This window comes from Corvus kubaryi, unplaced genomic scaffold (genome assembly GCF_017639235.1).
Source record: "Corvus kubaryi isolate FWS band 111438036 unplaced genomic scaffold, C.kubaryi_AGA036_p1.0 37398, whole genome shotgun sequence".
In the NCBI taxonomy this organism is placed as follows: Eukaryota; Metazoa; Chordata; class Aves; order Passeriformes; family Corvidae; genus Corvus; species Corvus kubaryi.
In genome coordinates, this window is record NW_024581137.1 from 24,191,767 (window position 1) to 24,215,267 (window position 23,501).

General features: G+C 41.3%; 1 protein-coding gene and 1 long non-coding RNA gene across 2 annotated transcripts in view; one reads left to right on the forward strand and one right to left on the reverse strand.

Annotated features, from left to right (window-relative positions):
• The first annotated feature begins 53 nt into the window (after positions 1 to 53).
• Positions 54 to 8,330, forward strand: LOC121671326. The gene is made up of 4 exons (XR_006018486.1): positions 54 to 241; positions 544 to 791; positions 1,436 to 1,606; positions 7,152 to 8,330. It is a non-coding gene; the product is annotated as an uncharacterized LOC121671326 (long non-coding RNA).
• Positions 7,662 to 23,501, reverse strand: part of CHN2 (chimerin 2) — a 159,533-nt gene continuing 143,693 nt past the window's right edge. The window contains exons 9-13 of the mRNA XM_042042756.1: positions 22,526 to 22,699; positions 20,672 to 20,749; positions 14,060 to 14,197; positions 13,110 to 13,215; positions 7,662 to 9,514 (exon numbers count right to left, since the gene is read on the reverse strand). Coding sequence (XP_041898690.1) covers positions 9,343 to 9,514; positions 13,110 to 13,215; positions 14,060 to 14,197; positions 20,672 to 20,749; positions 22,526 to 22,699 — 668 coding nt within the window. The 3' untranslated portion in view covers positions 7,662 to 9,342. The remainder of the gene's footprint in view (positions 9,515 to 13,109; positions 13,216 to 14,059; positions 14,198 to 20,671; positions 20,750 to 22,525; positions 22,700 to 23,501) is intronic.

Sequence of the window (23,501 nt, forward strand, 5' to 3'; positions counted from 1 at the left end):
AGCGGCGGCAGGTGCCGGCCGGCCCCGCGGCTCGCCCCCGTGGGCGGAGCGGCGGCCCGGCCAGCCCCGGGGCCGGGCGGCTCCCGCTCACCTGCCCGGCTCCCGCGCGACGGGGTAGGAGGGGCCGGCCCCGACTCCGCGGGGCTGCAGGGAGGAGGGTCGGTGTGCCCTGCAGTCGGACCCGGCGGAGGAGAGACAGGGGGAAGAGGAAGAGGAGGCGGAGCAGGAAGCCTCAGCGCAGGTGAAGCAGCGCCGTGAGATCCGGGACTGCCGAGGGTGGATGGATGCGCAGTTGCCAGCGTGCATGGCTGAAACAAAATATCACTGCTTTTTGTTTGTGCACGTGATACATGTGCGTGGGTGGGTATTTTATAGCCTTGAAGAAAATAGAATTGTGGTTAACTGCCCTTCTTTAAAAAACGAGTGGAGCTGCAGGTCACACTGACAGTTGTATTCAAACTGACTTAGCATTGGGACTTTGACTTTATGTGTGCTGATGGATATATGGCCATACAAACGACTTCACTTTTTTTATTTACCCAGAAAGAAGAAAAAAAGATTTGCTTGTGCCACACCATGTGTTACAAGTGATGATTTGTTCTTGGAGAACTATGCCATGTAATATGCATTTGATTCCTAACGCCCTTCCCATCAGCTACCCAGTCAGCCACTCAAAGATGCCTATGATGGTGTGGAAGAGTGTGCGAAAGCATCATATTTCAGCCTCATCTTCTTTTGCAGATCAACTTCTGCTACTTGCAGCTTCCCTGAATAGTCCATAAAGAAAAGAGGTATGGAAATTGGTGAATGCAGGCTACTGAGGCAGAGGAGCCTGGGGGATGCACTTATGTTACTCTGTAGATTGTCCTCTTCAAAGGCAAAGGCTTTTGGCTAGGGAAGTATACACACTTGAAAGTACTCCAAACTATCATAGTAATTAAATTCAACACCAAAAAAATTCTTCTATGGAATGAAACACTAACTTCCAGTGATAAAAGACAGCCTTTACATTCCCTCCTAACAAGTAAGCAACTAACATTTTCCAAGACAAAGCCTCAGGGCATCAGGCTCTCTTGGGCCAAGGGCAGCAGTAAACCATAGGGTCAAGTTTCTCCTGCTCTGCTACTCCCTTGTATCTGTAGAGAAAGACAACCCCAGCATCTCTCTCCATCTTGTGTCCCAGGGAAGTGCCTGGGAAAAAGGGAAATAAAGGTAGTATTTTTAAATGCTCTTTTCACCAAAAAAAAAAAAAAAAAAAAAAAAAAAAATAAAAATTTACTGGTTGTGTTTTACAGCTTTCACTCTGCAAATAGGCTACCATACACCTGACCTCTTAGCTCACAAAATGCCAAATTTACTTCAAATCAGTGTGGTTTTTTTTCAGTTAAACCCATTTCAAAGAATCCTATAATGAGAGATTTTTCCTTTTTGACAGTGTACTGAAAGCAGAGTTTGCTGAAAAGAGAGAGGCAGTTTGGAAAGCTTTGTAAGAGACGTGGGAGTGGGAGGATGCTGCCTGCATGAGTATGTGGTGGTGCAGGAGGACAGCAAAACCTGCTCTGCTTTTGAAAGTCACAACATGCTGTTCCACAAGATTGTCACTAAGGTTAGTGTTTATACAAAAACAACTCTGACAGTGAGAATGTATGCTCTCTCCCTTTCTTGCTGCAAGTACTTGTATTCTTTCAGGATACACACATTTACAGTGTTTATTTAAACAGAAAAGTAAATAACCTATTTCAATGCATGGAAGTTGGACAGCACATTCATTTAATAAGAATGCTGCAGTTAAATTCTGTCCTGTCTTTGCAGGAGGCTGTGATAAAAAGCAGTGGGGTTTTGTAGTCCCAGCTGGGGTGTCTGTGCAGGATTCTAACAGATGCCCCAGTACACTGCAAAATAAAACACTAGGGCCCTTTTTTCACATTATAACATGCTCCTTTTTTGTACAGTTGGACCATATTGACATAAGATTCTTCATAATTCTGCAGGCTCTCCAAAATTCAGAAATATCCTGGTATTTTCGAGATATAGATTCTCAAAGACTGATTTTGATGTCAGCCCTCAAACTAATCTTATTTACAACCCCTAACTTACTGCAGTGAACAAAAAAAGAGTAGTGCTTGTTGCAGTTCCCACTGTTCTTTTTCCAAACTTTGCAGACCCTGCTGTGCTCAAGCTGAAACTGGGCTCTGGAAAGCTTGGATTGCCAAACCACACTCTCACCTAATTGTGTTGAGGGGACCCATCTCTACTAGCAGGACAAGAGAGGCACCATCCACTGCAGACATCAGCCTTCCCAAAACCATGGAACCCTTTGGTTTCCAAAACTCTGATATTAAATGCAGTTACAATTATACCAAGGGGACCCCCAGAAGCATAAAATGCCCTAGTGAATATTGCTGTCAGAGCTCTCATTTACCCTGAAACCCCAGACCATCCAGCCAATATACTGGATGTTTGAAATGCAGGTTTCTCAAATGCTAGCCTTAAGGCCAAGGACATGTTCAGGCCAACTGAAAAGAGCATATGGCACTGGCACCTATAGAGAGCAGAGCTCTGCCAAGGTGCATATTCCCAGTAATATTCAACATACTTGGTTCTTCAAGTTTCAATTAAACTTTTAACCCTGAAATACAACTGAGTAATTGACTCAGAAAAAAAAAAGCAACACTAATACCTGCTGGCACAAGTTGGCCCTTTAGCATTCAGCAATGAAACTGGTTCTTGTAACACCTAAGTCTCAGAGCCTAAATGTCATGTTAATTTAAACCTCTGTGGACTTCTGTGTACAGGAAAAGACCACACAAACAACTGTGTCCCATCTGTATCAAGCTGCCAATTCAGAAGAAGCCAGCAGTAACTTAATTTTTCATAGATTGAGATTTCCAAGTAATAGCAGCTTCTCAAATCTTAGCTTTTACTATAATAACCACAGGAAGGACTCCAACCCTTTTATAATGGGCGAGACCATCTTCCCTGTTGAAACCAGGCTGCTGCTCAAGACTGTGGATCTACAGTATTCATTACCAGTCTATGTCTGCCCTGCCAAGAAAAAAAAAAAATTAGAACTAGGGCATGGGTTTGAACCCTGCACTTGGTATATGTAGCTTATAGTGGTGACTCCCTGGCATAATTTCGAATTTGGGCCTCTGTCAGTCTTTGTGCACTGGTCAGGCATGGTTTCAAGGCAGTGAGAGCAAAGGATTATTCCCCTTAGGTGGAATGGATGAAACTACACAAGTTTGTCCCCTCCATAGCTTTGCACCCTCCAAACACTCAGTTCACAACCACTCCTCATGTAACAGTCTAGGACATGCATTGCATCATAGCCTCTGACTATGAAAACAGCAGTTTGATGGGCTGAAACACAATTCTTGAATCAGTGCTTCTAGAAAAAAAGCCTCTCAAAAGCCACAGGTGACACTGTGGGCCCCTGAGAGGACCTCATTTAAGTACAGTGTGATATGGATTGGGCATGACTGCCTTGACTCCATTTCATTGACTGGCACAGATATAATCTTAAGTTTTCTGATCTTACTTCCAACACTAAGGCAGACAATATCTTTATTTACACAGGCCCTAAGGTAGCTCTGTGAAGGGAACTAATCTTGTAGCAGAATGCAAGCTGTTAGCTTAGTGCTGGTGCTCATCCTCATTCAATGGGAAGTTCAGCTGCCTGAATAAATCTGTCTCAGAACTCAACAGATTCTGAAACTTTACCTAAAATACTCATAACTATAAGGAAGGCCAAAACTTCATCAAAACAGACCATAAACACAGCTCCTCCAATTTTCAGTTCCCAGCCAGCCTCTGACACCAGCCCTATTCTTACATTTGTATGTCCAGCAGCATACTCAGTCTGATTCTTTTAATCCCAAACTCTTAACATTTGTCCTCTCTTTCACCCTTACAGTATCTGAAGATAAAACTAAGGTCCTATTCCTTCAGCAGATGAGAAAAATATGGATATATATGGTGACTATTGACACCATTACCCTTCCTAGCTCTGCAGGCCTTGCAAAAAAGTCCGTTCATCCAATATCCCTATTCTTAACCAGAGAATCCACAGATTGAATGATCATTAGTGATACCAGCATCCTGCAGTTTTCACAACTTTGGGAACCACTCAGTCCTTCAGGCTTTAGATTTCCAAGGTCTGTCCCTAATTCCTACTTTAATTGCAACCGTGACACTCATGTTTGTAACAACAAAAACCCCGCCATGAACAATAGCCCCTTATTGACATCATCCCTACTCCTAATACTGAGGGCTGTGCAGCTTGCAGTGACATTACTGGTTCCTCAATATTTGGATTCCTAACCTAACCCTGTTACCAGTGGATGTTATGGGTACCTACGGAGCCCAGTCTCCTGAAGTTCTTGGGCAGCAGCATGTGGTAATTAATATGGATTTTTTAATGCACATTGATCATCATATGTGCCCTACAGTGGAACAGAAATTTAGGTATCTACAAATATGGCTGGCAGCAATTTATGCTCTCCAAGATTTACAGTTCCAAACCCTAAATCTAACCCTACTCCTCATTCTAACATTCCTTTTAGTGGTAACAAATGCCTCATACTTTCAAGAAAAGAGAGAGTATTTTGGCTGGCACCTTGTCAGGCCCTGCAGTGAAAGTGACTTCCAGTGGCAGCCTTGGTTTGTGCCACCCCCAAATCTGCTGTAAACTCAACCCAGACAGTTTCTCTACTTATAAGCAGCTGTTCATTTCTACTGTAGCTTACAAAGCACTGGCTCCATCTGACATAAACTTTCTTCCTAACTGCAGTCCTTAAAACATTCTGCAATAATCCATGGCCTTCAGGTGCTGAATGTCCAGTCCTGGCACTACCTGTAGCATCAGCACAACTATATTCAGAAAAACCATGCTTTTGGAGAAAGATAATGTAAAGTATGGCCCCCATGTAAGATGCACTGATGTCCTGCATCTGCAACCCCTAGAGCATTCAGCAATAATCTTAGTTCCCTAAGGTTCAGATTTCTGAACCTTAACCATTATCTTTAATCAAGGGATTAATCTCTACAGCTAAAGAACTTAAAGCGTATTGATGCTCTCACCCTTATCTCTGTCAGCCCTACAGTCTCTTCATTCCCTTTAGATAGCTGTAGGGATATCAATGTAATTCTGCTTTGAAGATCCAGTTAGATGGCATTCTTCTTGCCTAAGTGTTTGTGAATTACCTCCCTCCTCAAGAGTTTTTGTGCTTTCGGTCCCTGGTTATGGGTGGGGGGTCTATTTGCACTGGAATTTTCTTCCTCTCTTTTCTGCAGAACTTCACTCTGTACTTGCCAATAAAGAGATAAGAAGATGGCCAGACAGGTTCCTGCAGGGAGGTTGCAGAAGAGTTGGACTAGATAGCATTTAAAGGTCCCTTCCAACCCAAACTATTCTATGATTCTGTGATTCTATGATTCAGCCCAGCTATTTATTACTCCAGGTATTCCCAGCACCTCTCCAAGGTCTCTCTAAGATCAGAATTTAGCTCAATACCACACCTGCAATCCCTTCTCCCTCCTGTGTACTGCATTTGCCAGTAATGCACAGCTCAGGTCTGTCAAAAACCTTGTTTCAGAAGAGACCCCAGACCTGATACATTCCTTCCCAGGGTCTTAGGCCAAGTGCCCCTGCAGCACAGGCTCTGTCAATAAGACTCAAATATTGTATGAGCTTTGAGAATGCTAAGTGTGGGGGAAAGTGTAGTCTGACGTCTTCATTAGAAATAAAATGAATGTGGTTCCAATTCACCCAGATTTGTCCTCTTTTAGACCTGTTTTGAAGCTTAAACTGACCTCAGCTCGCAAAGCACAGAGCTGAGAACAAAGCTCTGTCTTTGTACTTTGTAACTTCATATTAAAAAAAAGGTTCCCTTACTATGCACTTTGTTTCTCTTTCCCCCCTCCCCCTCACAAACTCTTCTTCCTCAGTAACTTCTACATCCTTTGTCCAATTCCAGCAGTATTTGACAGCAGGAGAGAGATAATTAAGCCTCACAGCAACTGGTCTCTGGGTGGAGGAGCCCTGAATCGGTGTCTCATTTGAGGAAACCCTTTGACAGTTCCCTGTCCAGTGCCCTTTCAGGACATGTGTGCACACAGAGCATGCTGCCTGTCTCCAGCGTGGTGGTGTCAGAAAACAATTCCTGTGCTCAGTTCTCTGGAGGGCTCCAAATATTTAAACCTGACAGCAGTGAGTCTCACAAAGATGAGTATAAAGAGGAGATGTCAACTGTTCCATGGCGCTTTGGAAAGCTACCACCTTACAAATCATTAACATAACTTGATGTAATGTTTCACTGATTGTGGCTAAGACACTTCTGCCTTATGCAAGGCAAGTTGTCTCACCCCAGTCACTGTGAGGGGGCACAGAGCATCACCCAGAACATAGGGATGGTTGAATGGCAGACAGGAATTGGGAGTGGGTGGCTGCAGGAGGGGCCTTGCTGTTTCACCAAAGGCCTTCTCCAGTAGCTGGAGGGGAACAAGGTTTCTGCTGAACACCTGGCTGCAGGCAGGATCCATTGCAGTCAGACACTGGTACCTCAGCTGCTCCCAGAGGTGCAGAACTGTGTTCTACTTGAGATGAAATGACCTAGCAGGGAAGTCACATGGGCTCACACACAGCCTCCTGGAGCATCTTCCAAAGGACTCTTACACTCTCTGCTAGTGCCTCATGTGAGATAACTCATCATACTCTTGCTGAATGCTTTGAAGCAAAGAGAAGGATTCGGTTTAATCCAGTCAGACCCATTTTTTTTTCTGTGTACTGAAGTATAGGTTTCCATTAAAGGTAAATATGATTTTTCTACTGTTTCAGCAGTCAGTTTTGCAAAGGGAAGTCTCCTGCCTTTTTATTTCCTCAAATGGTGAATGTGAAACGGTCTGACCTCAGCTGTGCAGCTCAATCCCAGGTGCAGCAGTGATGGCCACGGCAACACAAGAGATGAAGCAGGCACAGCACAAGGTGGCACTAATGAGGTGTGGAGGGGACAGGGTCCTTTCACCTCCGTTCTCAATATGCCCCGAGGATGCTGGACGTCGGCTGATCAGTTAGCCAAGTGAAACATGAACAATTTAATAGATATTTGTGTTTTAAGATGCAGAATCATACTCATTCTTCTGTCCAACAGATGAGAAACTTCTGCTCTCCAGATACGAAGCATGGGTGCTCCTAGGCACACTGCCTTGTACTGTCATCAAATCCTTAAGATGGGACATGTGTTGGAGACTCCAGATGGTGAGACAAGCTAAAGCTACCCGTGTGCTGCCTTAAAAAAACCCTCATAACTGAACTGACCAGAAAAAAATAAAGAAAATCATTGTGAGTCAAATGTCTGTGTTCAAGGGTGTGGAAAAATACTCTGATGGCTTTGCTTCTCGGATATTGATTAGATTGATGCTGGGATTCATTGCTTGCTTGAAGTTTTGCACAGAGGTGGTGCAGGGTGGTCTCTGAAAATAAATGTGTGCATGGGCTTGGCTGTGGTAGTATGGGCAACCTAGTGCCAATCTGAAACTCTGACATGCATTAAAACTGTTCTAAATTTTTGAGCAGGAAAGTTTCCAGCAATGTCAGAATGGTAATTAGCAATTGATTTTTGTTTGGCAGCTTGCCGTGTAGTCAGTGACAGACACCAAAACTCTTTTAACACATTTAATGGGATTTTTCCTTCCATTTACACTATCATAAATTACAAAGCATATTTCACTTCACAAAATAAAACCATTTCCAGATCATTTTTATGACAGTATTAAGTAGTACATAACCTACAACAAATAGTCCTGTACAAGGCAGGAGGATCTATGGAAGTATTGGGAACTCAGACTATTTAGCATTTGCTCTGAAATCTGGGTTAATCTATCTAGCCCTTAGTTATTTCTCTAGAAGACGACAAATTTACAGTCATACCCTCTACCTCTCTTCATTATCATAGTTACACATATTTTTCAATTTGAATAGAAACATGTGCTCCCTGAAATAATTCAGGAAACTGCATCATTGAGTTACCACACATATGATACAAATGATCAAGATGAGGGAGTATTAGATTTTTTTTTGTACTGAAAATTGTGTTTGGTAGTAAAGTATGTTGATTTTCTATGCTTGCAGAAACACGTCATGCTGAGAAACAGTTTTAACATTAGGAATAAGTTGCAGTTAGACTATGAACTCTGTAGGTCAATGTTTGTGAGGGGAGAAAAATATTAAAATTTGGTAATAATTAAATTTACCAGCTCCCACATGTCCTACACATTCTTTCTTTCTTTTTTTTTTTTTTTTTAACAAACCATCAGGAAACACATTCAAGATAAATACCTACAATTTTAGCAGATTTACTGTACATTTATAAATAGAGAAACATGACAAAACATAACTCAATTTTTACAGAAAAACCAAATCCTTCATCATTCACCCAAGAAAGTGCTGACTTTCAACAAGGCCAGAAAATATCCAGTGTCCCAGCATCACGTAACTCATATATTACTGTAATCCAAGAAAAATCTGTCATGTGAAACTGATACTACCACCAGGACTTTTGAAAAATTCTCAAGACTGTATTTGACATGGGAGGAAAAAAAAAAGAGAAAACACTATATTTTTTGGGAAATAGTAAATGGCTAAAAGTGTACAATCTTAGGATGCTAGTGCCTAAATGCAAAGAAACCTAAGGAAAGCTGAAATATGCACAAGAAAGGTATTCTCCTTTAAAACACTTGCAATGGAAGAGGTATGTCAGGATAATACTGCATTAGTGGCAATTTTTTCAATATATCATAGCAAAAATGCAGGAAAGAATTACGTGAAAATAATCAATGCACCGCATTGATTTATACTTTGCTAAAATAAAATGCCATTCTTTCAGCTAGTTAAAGTAAAAATATCTTTATAATATAGGTTCTGTTTCACAATTGACATATATAATTATGTCTCATGAAGAAGGAAATGTATAGGGTGTATACAAGTAACACTGATTAAGTACCTTTTTGCTTCTCTAGCCGTATTAAAATACGTTTTGTGTTTCTTAATAAGTTAACAATAAAATTGTTTGAAACTTCTCAAAACAAATATACATCTGAGGCAAGGCAAAAGATACAAGGTAAGAGGATTTTTTCTGACCTTCTTTTTCCCTTCTACAAAGAGGCATATGTCTATGAGACATAGGCTTTCCCTAAACATTTTGGCATCCATCTGCAACTTTGCAGAAATTGAAGTGCAGTCAAGGAACTCTTCCTTTCTGTTTAAAAAAATTTAAAGAAATGTTGCTTTTCCTTCAGACTAATTATCTTAAAACAAACGGCTTTGAAGATATGCCTCTCTGACTAGAAGAGAACATCTTCATTTTCTATTAAAATCTGCACAATTAACTTCTGGTACCGCATGTCATTCAGTGTAGCAAGGGTACTGTCCTCTGGAGGTCTCATTAAAGTAGGTCCAAACACTATTCCCAGGTTTTCAGCATTCATAAAATTCTCCTTTTCATGCAAGGTAACCCTAAAATAAAAAAAAAAATAAGAAAAAAGAAGTAATTAGTTGCTTGCTTCCCAGAAAAAAAGAATATCTGCATTTCTGTCTTTAGTCTTGCTTCACATCAAGCACTGATATGTAATGACATTTTTCAGCAACAATTTTTATTTTATATAATAACTATTTCCACAACAAGTACGGTGCAACTATGGAGGGGCTCTGATTTTTAGTGCCTTTAAACACCTCTCATGTGCCTCTTCAGTAATTTTTCCATGTGACTGTCTGTTAGGGTGTAAGAATTAGTGGAAATTTCTTCTTTAAAAGCATAATCATGATTGAAATGATGATGTATGGAACAGTCCTCTATGCTACAGTGACTGCAGTTCTCTGGCAGGTTGTGCTTGGTGTGTATCACACGGGGGGTGTGGTTGTGCTCCTCAAATACAGGCATGGATTTTCCTTAGACTACCAATGCTTCCAGCCTGCAGGAACCCCGCCCCTCACACGGATGTTCTGCCTTGCTGGCTGCCTCAGGCCAACCAGCAGCTGAGTGATTCCGACTACTTGTGACACTTTAGGAGTAGGCTGAATCCTGCACCTGCCTGGAGAGGTGACTTGCTTAAATCAGGCTGCTATAAATGAACAGAGGCACTTCAGGGAAGAGCCCAGGCTGTTTTGTTTGCCGACATACATCATATAATGTACATTCAAGAATAAATGGACTGCTTGTGGCTGGAGCAAACAAAGACCACCAAGGATTGGCCAAGCTGCAGGGAAGTCAGCCCTGACTGGAAGATCAGTCAGGCCTGCTGGAAAATGCAAGGTGTGCTCAAGGTTTCCCTCCAGGTAACACTGCTGGATCACATCAGTGTTGTCCCATTTGAGTGGCATATTGAGTTCAGTCCTGAGAGTGCTCTTACGCTGTAGTGCAGGACAGCCACAGTCCCTTGATCCATCATGGTACTTGATCAGTCAAAGACCAGACATTTGCTGTGATAAGTACAGCCTGGATGACGTTTCACATCTCCTTCACACGACTCCTCTGCCAGGGTGAAGCATATCTGGTTTTGGAGACAGCTCTCTTGGCAGCAGCTGAAACCTTCCCCAGCCATGGCAACTCCCAGCTGGGCATTGTGAGTGGATTCACTCATGCCATCAGGGGAGCACAAAGTGGCTGAAACCAGAAGTACTTTGGTCTTCCCTTGTTTGCAAGGTACTCATATGACTTGGTTTTGGTTCTACTGTCATCTCTCTGCAAAGAATGGCTCTGTCACAGAAAAATGCTGTTCCTCTTTGCTTCCAGGACAGAAGTCCATTTGTGCCCCTACTACAGATACCTCCTCATCTTCCAGCACAGACATATTAGCAGTGCTTTGCAAGGAGCAAAGACAAACCAAGGCTGCGAAGCTGAAGCCACCTCTGTGCAAGTGTATGTCTGACAGTCTGCTTTCCCTCTGTGGTTGTATGCAGCACAGATGTTCAACAGCTGTGCAAAGCTACACAGATCTTATTAGCACCTCTGTTCAGTAGTGTGGGGCTTGCTGCACAGCTGGGGTGAACACAGAGAATATTCAGAGCCTGACTGCAATGTCAGTGTGGATGGAGTTGTATGTATTTCACCACAGGGGGGACAGCTCATGCTATTGCGTTTCCTTCAATTTTGACCAAAGTTATCAGAAAGGTAATTAATTGACTGAAAAACTCATTTTTCGTTGCTGATGTTGGCCTCTGCTAGATCTTCCTGTGCTTTTAACAACAACTCTGCAGTTTCTTTTTGACTGAGAAACAGCAGTGGGGTAGAGGCTGTGACCCTGCAGTCTTTCCATAGACTCCCTTATACTGGTCCAGGTTTTATTCATGCAGGAAGACTCCTAGGGGGTTGAAGCTGGAACTCTGTGTTTAACCTACAGAACAGCATAGTCTGAACCTTAATGATTCTTTCCTCTTTCACATTCAGATCTCTCCAAGAGATTCTCCATAGGAACGGATGTGCATTTGATTTCCATGCAGGCACCAAAAGCTATGATTTGGGAATGGAGAGGAAAGTCTTTGCATGATTGGCAAATATTTGAAAGAGAAAGCTTAATCAGTACCTTGGACTATTTTTGCCTCATCAGTAGGTCAGCTCAACAGCTGGACCAAAGCCTGGACTGCAGTACATGAGAAGAAGGAAGGCAAGTCCAAACATGTCTATTAAAATTTGCTGTCAGGACATGAAAGTACTGATCCTGTGTGCAGGTCACTTGTCTACAGCCTCCACAGGCCTTCTTAAAAGCCAGCGTGAGTCATCATCAGTTGTCCATGTGTATGTACTGACACAGGTGGATATTTGCACATCTCATTTCTGCAGTCCAAAGAAGCTCCTGCATGCCCAGGTAATGTCTCATCAAGGGGAAAAATTACTCAGTTCTAATGACCTGAGCTGATTCAAAATGAGGAAAAGTTTTTGCATAATGAGAACCTAATAGAGCATGAAATGCACTTCATGCAAGTTCTCTGAGCAGCTTTATATGAACTGAGGTCTTTTTCTTTGTAGGTTGGCATTAATAGTGCAGAATAGTGAAGATGAAACCCAGAAAGTACTCCACATTTACAGCTGTGTTGCAAATAGTGGGACAACTAAGAAGAGATCAAGGATTTTCTGAATAAAACATCAGTAGCTTTATTCCTCCCTTATCCCCTTTTCTGTTGTTTCCAAGTACCAAAGTTTAACCAGAGACAAGGAAAATCTTGGGCAATATATCCATAAATGAAGGCTTTGAGATGACAGCACCAGTCTGTACTCAGCTTCAGTTTTTAAATACTTACAAAGAAGACCTCTTGAGGCATGTAAATACCCAAAACAGCAAAGTAGAGTTAGCATGGTTTTGAAAAACAGTTTTGCTTGAAACAAGTGGAAGTTGGGTATCCTTTCTGGAGCAGTCCTTAATTTTCCAAGGTACCTAGCTGAAAACTTGGAAAACTTGGCAGTACACTCCTAAGTAACTTAGAAAAATTAAATCTAGGCAGTTTTGAAGATTTTGTAGGCCTTATGAAGCTTTATGAAGTGCCTCATGTATGTCTTATGCATGCATAAAGAAGTTTTGGAAAGCAAATGAGGCAGAGCGTGTTTAAAACCAAGAGAGATATAACTGGGACCTGTATTGCTTTTACTAGTCATAAAAAAATAGGCCCTGCTTGATTCTTGGTTTACTGTGATGTGAGCAAACAACTCACACAAGACAGCTCTTTCCTTTTAGGGTTATTGTTCACAAAGAGAAAACAGGAGGTGAGTGGAGGCAGAAGCAAAGCATGGTCAGGTGCCTCACAGGAGCACCTTTAGCACATCTCTGAAGTACCCACCATTCAGTATTTTTCAGATATTATCTGCCTCAGAGAAGTGTGACAAATGTCAATTAACTCTTGAAAGGTTTGCAATAATATGCCAGCAAAAGGATCTATGCTATATGAGTGCACAGCTTATATGCACTTACACAAACAGCTTGTCTGCTTATCTGTAACATTACTGGTTTAGTGGCAGTGCCCTAATGGAAGCTTTATTAGTATTTTCTGTAATATTTCTCTTTCAAAGCAGAAAATTGTTAAGGTCTTCAAGAATTACCCTGCATGTCAATTAACTCACTTTTTGAGATGAATCATTAGGTATCTAAGTGTCTCGTAGTGAGCAGCAGGGAGTAACATCAACACTTCATGTATTGCTTCTAGTCGTTCATCAGGATTGGAGATTTCTGCAAAAACACCAAACAGGATTAATGTTAATAGGGCTTTCCATGTGTACACAGCAATAAATCAGGAAGATAACTTATTATTATGGAATCATTTACAAGCCATTGACTGTGCTTGGAGGGATAAATATTGCACTCATAAATGTGACGCTTATCAGCAACTTCTGCATCCTCAAAAAAAATAAAAGATCTTTCAAAAGAAATCAGCAACAAAGACCACCCAGGAGTTATCTCCATGGTCTGTAGCTCTATCTACAGGTCGGTATAGGTACAGTACCCAAGCTTTGTTAAATGCTTCATAATATTACTCTGCCCAGAACTGTCCCTTTAAAATATCACAAAAGATTACTTCCATTAGCCTTTGGAACTGGATGGGAGTGTGGATATATGACTTTAAAAGACGATGCTTGAATATGTAAGTTTAGCTAGAGATTGAAATGGCACGGAATTACTTCAACTGTATTTAAATATGTAGGTATCAGTGATACCTACACATACTGAGCACCAGTGCTCATTTAAAACTGTTTGGCAATCTCTCTAAAAATCTGAGCAGGATTTACAGTATTTTTTTATCTTGACATACAAAAAGACACTGAAACCACACTTTCTGATACTAGTTTGTTATTCTGAGACCATACATTTACTTTTATTTTTTTAACCTGCATGATATCCCATCTGATGAACAATCGGGCATAAGCTTCATGTGAATGAAGGACATGGTGGAGAAGGAATGAAGACAGCACCCATGTTTTTTCCAGCTTTTCTTCTGTGCTTTCCTTTAACATGGACAGCTTTACGAATGGGAAATGTAAATAAAGATTGGTACAAATGACTATGCAATACTTACTTGCTGCCTCTATGAACTTGGAATAGGTGTCATAGGTGATCACGGGAATTGGTAAGTCTCTGAAGTATAGCTTCAGTGCTCCAGCAATGATGTTTATGTCTGGATACATACTGGCAGAAATATCAGCCTTGTCACCATCTAGAAAAGGAGGAAGAAATCTGTTTAAAACCACCCTAATTTTGACTCAAGCAAGGCTAGACTTCTAAGTCAGATTTATTGTGTGAAACCTGACAAGAAAAAACAACCTGAAAGCATTTGGAAGGCTTAAACGAGAATATATTGCTACCAACTTTACAGTGTATCGATGAGGAATGGTAGTTTCTTGTTGTTTCAGTAAGCAATTTATTTGCTTACATCTTTTGGAGGGGCTGGTCATTACACCATCCATATCTGCAGTGTACCATCTCAAACATACTGTTTTAATGTTGGATGAAAAACCATGTTTATAATTTATTTATTGCATTTAGCCCATTTATTCACTGAAACTAGGATAGTAGTAACTTGTTCTGATGTCATATTTTCCATCTGTAGATTGGTGCATAGGAGTATGAACCATTTTTTTCATTTCCACTTGGGGAAACAGAGGCATAGAGAAATAACATACATTTTCAATGACCCTCAGGAGAGCAGTAGGAAAAATCAAGAAACATCCAAATCTTGTACACATCTTGTACCAACATATCTACAGTGATTAGCTGGAATGAAAGCTGCCTTATTTTCTGGTGTCTTCTAATGTCTTAATATTTGACTTATTTATTTATAGCAAAGATCTGAATTTAAATAGGCATGCTAAGGCATTTAGCTTTACAATTTATTCTGAAATGTGCACCACAATTTTTTAAATTAATATGGATACTTGTAATGGATGAAATGCTAAACAGATGAATTATGCATCTAAAAAGGCATACATTTTGTTTGCCACATTATAACAGAGTTAGTCAGAACTCTATTACAGAGCACTTTAAAACACACGAGCTTAATGTTTACAAGTGTTGCTGGGAAGTCCTGGCTTGCAATGAGTGAAATTACAAGAACTAGCAGCAAGGCAGGATCACTATCATTTTTCAAGTTCAAATGACTACCTCTGTTCTGTACTACCTATTACTCTCATACCCACATTTTTCTCCAGATCAAGAAATTCTGCTGTTCTCCCGTCCTGGGACCTGTCTGTCTTGGTGGTCTTCCAGTGGAAAGATAGGTAGGACACAGGCCAAGTAGGGGGTGTGGCTGTCTGGATTTAACCCCCAGCTTTACCTCAGGCTTCTTGCAGATCAGTTATAACCCGTAGTCCCTATTTCCCACCATTCAACTAAGGGTACTACGCCTCCCTCAGGGCAGGTGGTGCAGGTGAGGACTGTATGATGAGTGGGGCAATGCAAGGTTCTGCCGGCTTGAACAGCAGAGAGGGGTTTTCTGTGCAGGCACAAGCTTGGGCTGTTACCAGCAAGGTGCTGACATGTTGTAAAGCCATTGCCTTGCTTGTCTCACAGTAACAGTGCTTGTGGACATGCCCTGATACAGACAGATGAGTGGGGGTGCTTGAAACACAGCATCCAAGATGGAGATAAAGGCTTCACAGCACAGTAAAAGAGTTTATATTGATTGCAGACATTTTATACCAACCTATGGCATTAATCTTGCAGGGATACGTCCTGTCCAACGTATGCACATAATTCTCATTAAGACTAATAGCACTACATGTTCTCATCAAGAGGAGATTATATGCTTAACTGTTTAAAACAAACAGCCTTTCTTGATGCAGCTGAGCAGTCTGAATACATCCATCAGCATTTAATTTAATACAGCATCAATAAGCCCTAGGAGGATGTTTACACTGCCCCAATCTTTTGTTTAATCCACACATTCCGGGCACAGTAGCATTAGTCTTGTAAAGCTTTGTGTGGAGAGCTCTATTTAATTGATGGACACTGAGCACTCAAAATGCTCCACTGAAAACAGATACCTCCAAGGACCCAGCAGCTGCCTCAGAACAGATATAGCAAATCACAAGCTTACATCTATTATCCAGGTCACCAGTACACTAAATGGAAGTGTTATTTATTTAGTACTTTTACAAAGCAGCCCAGCAAGCTTCCTTAAAGGGGCACTTCAGCTTGAGGTACTTCCAACTACAATGTACTTCAAACATACCTCTTATTTACATATTTGCTTACTGTAGGAAAAATTATGAATTCCTGAGTCAAAGATTTTACTCTTCTCTTCAGAGACAAATACACATCCACTGGAAATGCACTGAAGTTTATTTTAAAGTGAGCCTGACAATACATCTGTTGTAATATACCCTGCACATTTCTGCAGCAGATATGTAGGGGTTGGTGTATGTATGCATGGATGAACTACATGTGGTTTATATGGTACCTTCTGCATTATCACAATAATTTTTTTCACTCTTCAATACAAGAACTTTTTCAGATTGCAGTTGGTATTTTCAGTATCATTGCAGCGTCCATATGTTAATATAGCTTTTTTTTTTAATATTTTGGATTACAAAGACATAGTCAATTTCAGCTTTACAAACCTAATTCTACCCAAACCCCATAATTTCTCTTCCTTTGTTAGTTTGACTCTAAATGTATTTTGTTGTATTTTGTTGAAATTTAAATATCTCAAGACAAATAAAGTTTTCATTCCTTTCCTTAAAGGTTTCAGCTGACTTTGGATGCCATAGAAATTTATCAGCAGTTCATTAAAGAATGAAATAGAATAAGTATTACATTCTTAAAGCCTCACCCCTGCCCTCTGAATACTGAATTAGATTTTATTTAAGTTCCTTTCTCCTAAATGTTTTGGTTTTATTGCACAACCTTTACCATGCTAACATGCTTCTTTTTGTTTTTTCTTGGATTTGGCATTTGTCAGGTTTTCAGCCACACTGGCAAAAGAGCGAGTAGGGATTAGAATGCCTCTAAGTACTCATGTAATATTTAACAGCACAATATTTTTAGCAAGTGTATTGTACCAGCCAGTTGTACAAACAAGTGGGGGGACAGAATGCGATGGTGACAATGGCAGCTCTGTGGATAAAATGTACAATGGTTGTTCTCTGGATGCCACAACGCCACAGCTCAACAATGCTGACAGAGAGCAACTGTCATTCTACAGCACCAACATTCACCAGATTAAATAAATCCACATTATTCCCCTCCTTCTCATTGCAAAAATCACTGAAATGGAACATTGTCAGTGCCTCAGAGAGCCTAATGCTAATTTACAGTAGGGGTATTTACACTGCTTTGGCTTTGGAAGGCAGTTTAAATCAGATGAGGACCAACTTCACCCTTTTTTAAAACCAACTATCACAGCTTCACTGGGCCCAAGTAATATTATGTGGGATGCTATTCTCTTCCTGACATGGAAACTTTTTTCTATTCCTGCTGTAATTCTTTGGAAGCACTAAGTGACTCTCTCTTTGTCAAGGCAGAATTAGTCAGAGGGAGGGCTGGCTTCTCTTCACTGCACCCCTTCAGCTGCACATGAGATCAGCAGGAGAGGTCCCCATGGCCAAGTCAGCTCCCACGCCTCCTCCCTGTATCCTACTGTCTTCTGGCCCCTGTGGCTTGACAAAGAGCTTGGGAACCAGAGCACTTGATGGCATCATTTGAAGGACACATTCAGTGCATTAAAATGGGAGGACTCCTTGCCTGTCTATTTTCAAACCCTTTCATTAAACGCTGCATTTCTGGAGGTGCTAAAGTGTCCTGGCATTTTAGCCAGGTGCCTGAGGACTGACTCAGAAACGATGGGCGGGGAGGGACCTCTGGAATGCCGAAGTGTCGTGTTCTGCAACTTCCATTCACAAAACTAGCAAATGCTTTTTATCCCTGCTCTTATGAGAAGGTTGTTTCAAAGCCTTGCTTTCAGATGGTAAAAAAATGGTCTTTAAATTGTTAAATGAAATCTATTCCTAGCCAGTGCACATCCTCCAGTAGTGTGCCAAGACTATCAATTAGATTAAAGAGTTCTCTTCTCTGGTTCATACCCCTGCTCTCAGCATCACCTTTAACTATCCTCCCCCCACCAAAAAAAAAGTTAATTTTCTGTAATTTTAATTTTCCTGAAATTTAGGTTTTTTTTAAAAAAAGTAAATTTCCTGCAGTGAATGTGGAAATACGAATTCTGTGAAACCCTCACAAACTTCACTTTCTGGGCAGAAAATTAAATTTGAACAGAAAACTTGTAGGTGGTGTTGAAGACAAGACCTGCCACCTGGCACTCAGCTCCTTTCTCTCCCAGGTCTTTCACCTGGGACAGAGAACTGGGATACTCCTCACTCTTGACGTAGTTCACTCCATGCTGCTCTGGCTTCTAGTACTAGGAAGAGTTAATAGGGCAACAGAAAAGCAGTGTGTTCCTACCTATGGGGCTGGGATGCAAAAGAGAGGGTGGCATCCCTCTCTCTGTAAGGATCTGACAGGGAAGCAAGCCCTGAGCTGTCAGGTTGGAAGTGTCTTGCCAATTCAAACTTCTGCCAGCCTTCGAGCTGCACAGCCCACACATCAGAACAAAAAAAACTATTTTCTTTTTCTTTAAATCTTTTCCTGCAAAAACTCTCAACTTCTCCTGCTTTTCCACCCCAGTCAAGAGAGAAAAAATTTTCAAAACTGGAAGGTTTTGAAAGTTGTCAACTTCTGGTCTCAGCAATACTTCAGTCCTCCAGTCCGCATGAATATAATCCTCCAGGATTATATTCATGCTTCTATTCATGCCTTTTTATTCATGGCAACACCCTCTCTTTCCTTTCTTAGTCCTTTCCCCTACTGAAACCATTAAAAAAATGAAGACAGATTTCTGTCAATTTCTGCCCAGTGGTCTTCCCCACAACCTTTGTACACAAACTCTGTTCTTGCTTTCTCTGCTTTCATGTTTATCCATGCTTTTTTACCTTTGGAAATCCAATACTGCTAGTCACCTTCCTCTTCCTATTTCTAGGTGCTGCTGCCTTTGTAAATCACACTTTCTTCCTTGCTGTGGGTCTAATTCAAGTGTGTATTGCCATCAGTTATGTTGGGAGTATACTTAATAAATAGGCAATAACCTGAAGTGGCTCCAGTGGTTCAAAGCATCTGCAAAGGAGCTACAGCTGCAGCAGTGTTGAAGTCATGCTCAGACATAAATTTAAATCTGCTTTCTTCCAACTCCTCCCTCTACAACCTGTGCCTCTCCTTCTGGGTTTCATCCAGGTTGTTACACTTAGAGGAGAATTAAGACACAGAACAAAAGGGTTTTCCAGGCCAGATCTACCTGCAGGGAGCAGAATGAGACCTGTGAGGACTGTGAGCCTCCCAGTAGCATTGCTTCATGTAGCACATCTGCAACACTACTTTGCCATGATAGCAGTCATATCACCGTGCATCTCTCTGGCCCAAAGAATGGCTGACCTATGTGTGTATATGTGTATTTCACAACTGTAGCATCCAACATATTTTAAAATATGTATTATTTTTTAAAGAATATTTCAGCATGCAAACAGTCAATTTGGAAATTCCTAGCTGGACTTTCTTTATGGAGATGTCTGCACTACTGCCTCCAAACACGAAGTGTTCAGGCATAGCAAGTGTAAGATGTGCCATCCACAGACCTTTCTGGCCTGTGCAGCCTGCCCTGGAGTCCCCATACCTCCTGCCCATGGGCCCCCAGAGCCCTCAGTCCCTTCCTGAGTGACATCATAGCTGTCTCCAGCTGCAGCATGATGGTGTGGGGCCACGCACCCTTCTGGTCACTACCCTGACCCCACTACCCTGACACCCCAGGCTGACTCTCCGGCTTGACCTGGACCTGGCTCGTACCCATGGACTTGTGATCACAGGGCTGTGTCTGACCCTATCCCCTAACACAGCAGAGGCAATACCTGAAAATATTAAGTAGGTAGGAAACGACTATTTATGGGAAAGGAGAAGAATATTCATGTAACATCTCAAATGTACTTGCAAATGTTTTCTATTGATGGAGGCCCTACCCTGCGCTCACTTACCTACACACTCAAAGTTAGTCCTGTGTGCAAAGACCGTGTGCACAACCAGAACCAACAAAATCAGCTCAATCAATTCAGAAAGGGTATGAGGATGGTAGCCAGTGTTTTAATTGTTAGTTTTTCAATATGCTGTACAACCAATCTCCTCAATGCCCCTCTCATCTGTAGTGCAGATGCAACCACATGCACAGTGGTACAGTGCTTTCTACGAGGCTACAGGCAGAAGGACTTCCCAGTTAGAGTTCCTGGTCCTTAAACTCATAGATTATTGGATTGTAAAGCACTGAGTCTTTTAAAGACAGGACTAACAACTTCCACCTGGTACCATCTAGGCTCACACTTGAACTAGGAGTCTAGGCTGTGCTGCTATGCTGAGCAATTAGCCAGTCCCCTACTTAGGTTTCTACACACCGATACTTAGTGTTTTATTATTCCTTCCAACTATGAAACATGATTTCTTCTTATGAAAAGGACTACAGATCACTTCAAACTCAGAACAGACAGGTTACTTTCTGTACTTCTGCTTATACATGAGTTTCATTACCATGTCACAAAAGATCTGAAATGTCCTAGAACTGAAAGCTTAGATTAAAATTGTACAAGATTAAAAAATAGTGTACCTCGATCAAAGGCCATTTTCACATCTTCAATGTGCTCAGTGAAGCCTGAAACTCTGTAGAGGCCCTCGGACTTTAAACCTGAAACAAAAAGTTCTTGTTAACTTAGCTTCAGTAACCAACTGATATTTAGGCTTAAGAACAATAAAGCAAGAACAACAGACCTACTAAGCATAGCAAAATGTTCTCTGTAATTGTGAAACTCTGGAACAGTTAAGGAAAGATGAAGATGATGTTAAACTGGTTTTTTTAAAGGATTAAAGCATTCTAGAATTTATACTTTCTGATTTTTATTAGGTATGTGGTTGATTTGATCATGTTAGAGGAAAATACTGCAATTTGCTAATGGTGAGACATGTGATGTTATTACGATTTATTCATTTTATGTAGGAGATTTTCCTGGATTTGGCCATAATTAATAAAGCTTTAGAGGTCTCCCTTCTTTTTACCAGTTGCCTAATGGTAAATAGCAATGCAAGTAAAAGACTGCCTCTCCCTATGAGCACAGTTCTTTTCCTGTTTTGCTGTCACCTTTTACACAACTGATGAATGTGATGGATACAGTTCTTCTCCACCACAAGAGATCTGGTCACTTGCACAACTCTCTCCCCGTTGCTGCACACCAACATGAAATGCAGGGCAGCTTAGCAGAGCAGGCCAAGATACACACACATTATTTATTTCAATTCTAAAATCCATTATTGTAACTATGCTCTGTGCTAACCTACTTATAAGTTCCAATATTCTTTGTTTTCTTAAGAACAAAATCAGAATCTTTCATAGTTCTGTGGCAATTAAGGAAAGAAATACAAAGATGTTGAAAAAATGGAGAGCAGGCAGCAGATTTTATCTCAATCAATAAATGTACAAGTAAGTGATTAGATCTCAAATGCAATGTAGCTTTCTGCTATATCATCAGAGTAAAGCTCTTCTGTCTTAGTCCATACTATTCTTTCCATTTGTCCCTGCAATGATGATATAATCCTGGTAGAGCTTTACAGAGCAGTGCAGGGGATTTACTAGTAAGTCTTTGATTCAATTCAGTAGATGATGTGTGGGTTTGAAATCCCTATGGCTAGTATCACTGTGTTGCTATGCAGATTACTGGGATGCCATGAATTCAACATTATTAGATTCCTGTGCTGAAGATGTGACTAACAGGAAAATTTGGCTTATTGGGCAGCACAACATGCACATTTGCTATCCCAAGGAAAAATACATGATTATTACGGAGGGGATACATGATTATTGAAGGGGATATATATTTCCTTCAATCTGGCACACATCTGTTTACCAAAAACCTGTCACAAGCTTGAGTTTTGGCAGTGACATGCTGCCTGTGCCACGGGATCCATCAGTCAGTAACCAAGCATCATGAGAAACCCTGTGCAGTTTGTGTCCTACCACAAAACACCACAACCTCTGACCTCACTTGTCTGAGTCACTTCCAGTCACTTGTGTTCTCCTGCCCACAGTGTCTGTAAAGGTTATTAATAATGGATTTGATTTAAACTGATTACTCCAAAATTGGATGTGTCCCTAGGTATGTTAAAATAAAGTAATGAAAAAAGACACATAAACCTGAACTTAAAAGTTCACTTTAAAGTTCACCCCTTTCAGAAGTGTAACGTAATACACGTTTTGACATGTTTTCAGAAAGCATTTCAGGAAATTGCATTAAGAAATGCCATGATTTAATTTTACTAGCTAATGCAAAGCAATGTATCACCTACACTAAGAAACCCCTTTTCTCATCCTGTCCTCGGTGTGCGTGAGCACAGCACCCTGTTCTAGTTTAGCAGGTAACTCAAGTCATCCTCCTTTTGCTGTGTCTGCTGCCCTCCCAAGCACACAAACCTCTTGCTTCGATCTCCCGAATGCAGGAATCCACCACCATGGGCCTCTGGGTGTTGTGGGCCTTCACGAGCGTGGTGAGATCGCAGCAGTAGACTCGCTTTATCCTCTTGAGGTCTGGCTGGCAGTCGTTGGGCACGTATTTGGAGCACTGCTTGTGTACGTTCAACCCACAGTCTGCAAGCAGAGTTAGCCAGGTTAACTAATTAATTAATTAATACCAGTGCTGACAGGTCTTGTCTAACGATTTATTTCCCTGATCCACATCAAGCAAGGGGCACAATTTTCCCATCAGTCAGGAAAGATAGAATAGTGTGGAGATGAGAAAGATGAGCATGAAAATGTGTAAAAATCTCGTGGTGGGAAAAGTGAACTCCAGCAGGGTGGTTAAAAAGCTATAGAAACTCTGGATGTCCCCTGCACTCCTCTGAGCTGTAGGTGACTGCTGGTGGAGTCTGGATTGGTTCATTACTAGACACATAGCTCAAGGTGTTGCATTTAAACATGTGAGACTTAACTTCTGGGTATTTTAGATTAGCCTTAAATAAAATTGGCACAGTAATGACTGTCTTCTGCTGGCTGTCTTGTGGCTTAGCACAGGTCACAGTCAAAGAACCTAAGGTTCACCTGAGCACTCCTGCTGGGACAGTGCTGTGAGCCAGCATGCCTCACTCCCTCTTCCACATTCTTGCAGTGTCACATTTTGGCTTGTTCTGCCACACCAGCAGACTCCCCCTCCTGGGCTCATCACTTCACTGGTGACTAAAGTGGCCCCTGTGGTTTAGTCTGTAGGTCAGCTTAGGCATATAAAATGCTGTGAAAGGCATGATGTAAAAAAGTGATTTGTTTTACAAATAGTTCTCAGTGTCTTACTCTGGAGCCAAATACTACTCTCAGTTGCACAGGTGGATTTCTGTTAAACCATCCCTGCTTCACCTTCACAAATTGAATTTTCCTAATAGATTCAACTATTCAGCCA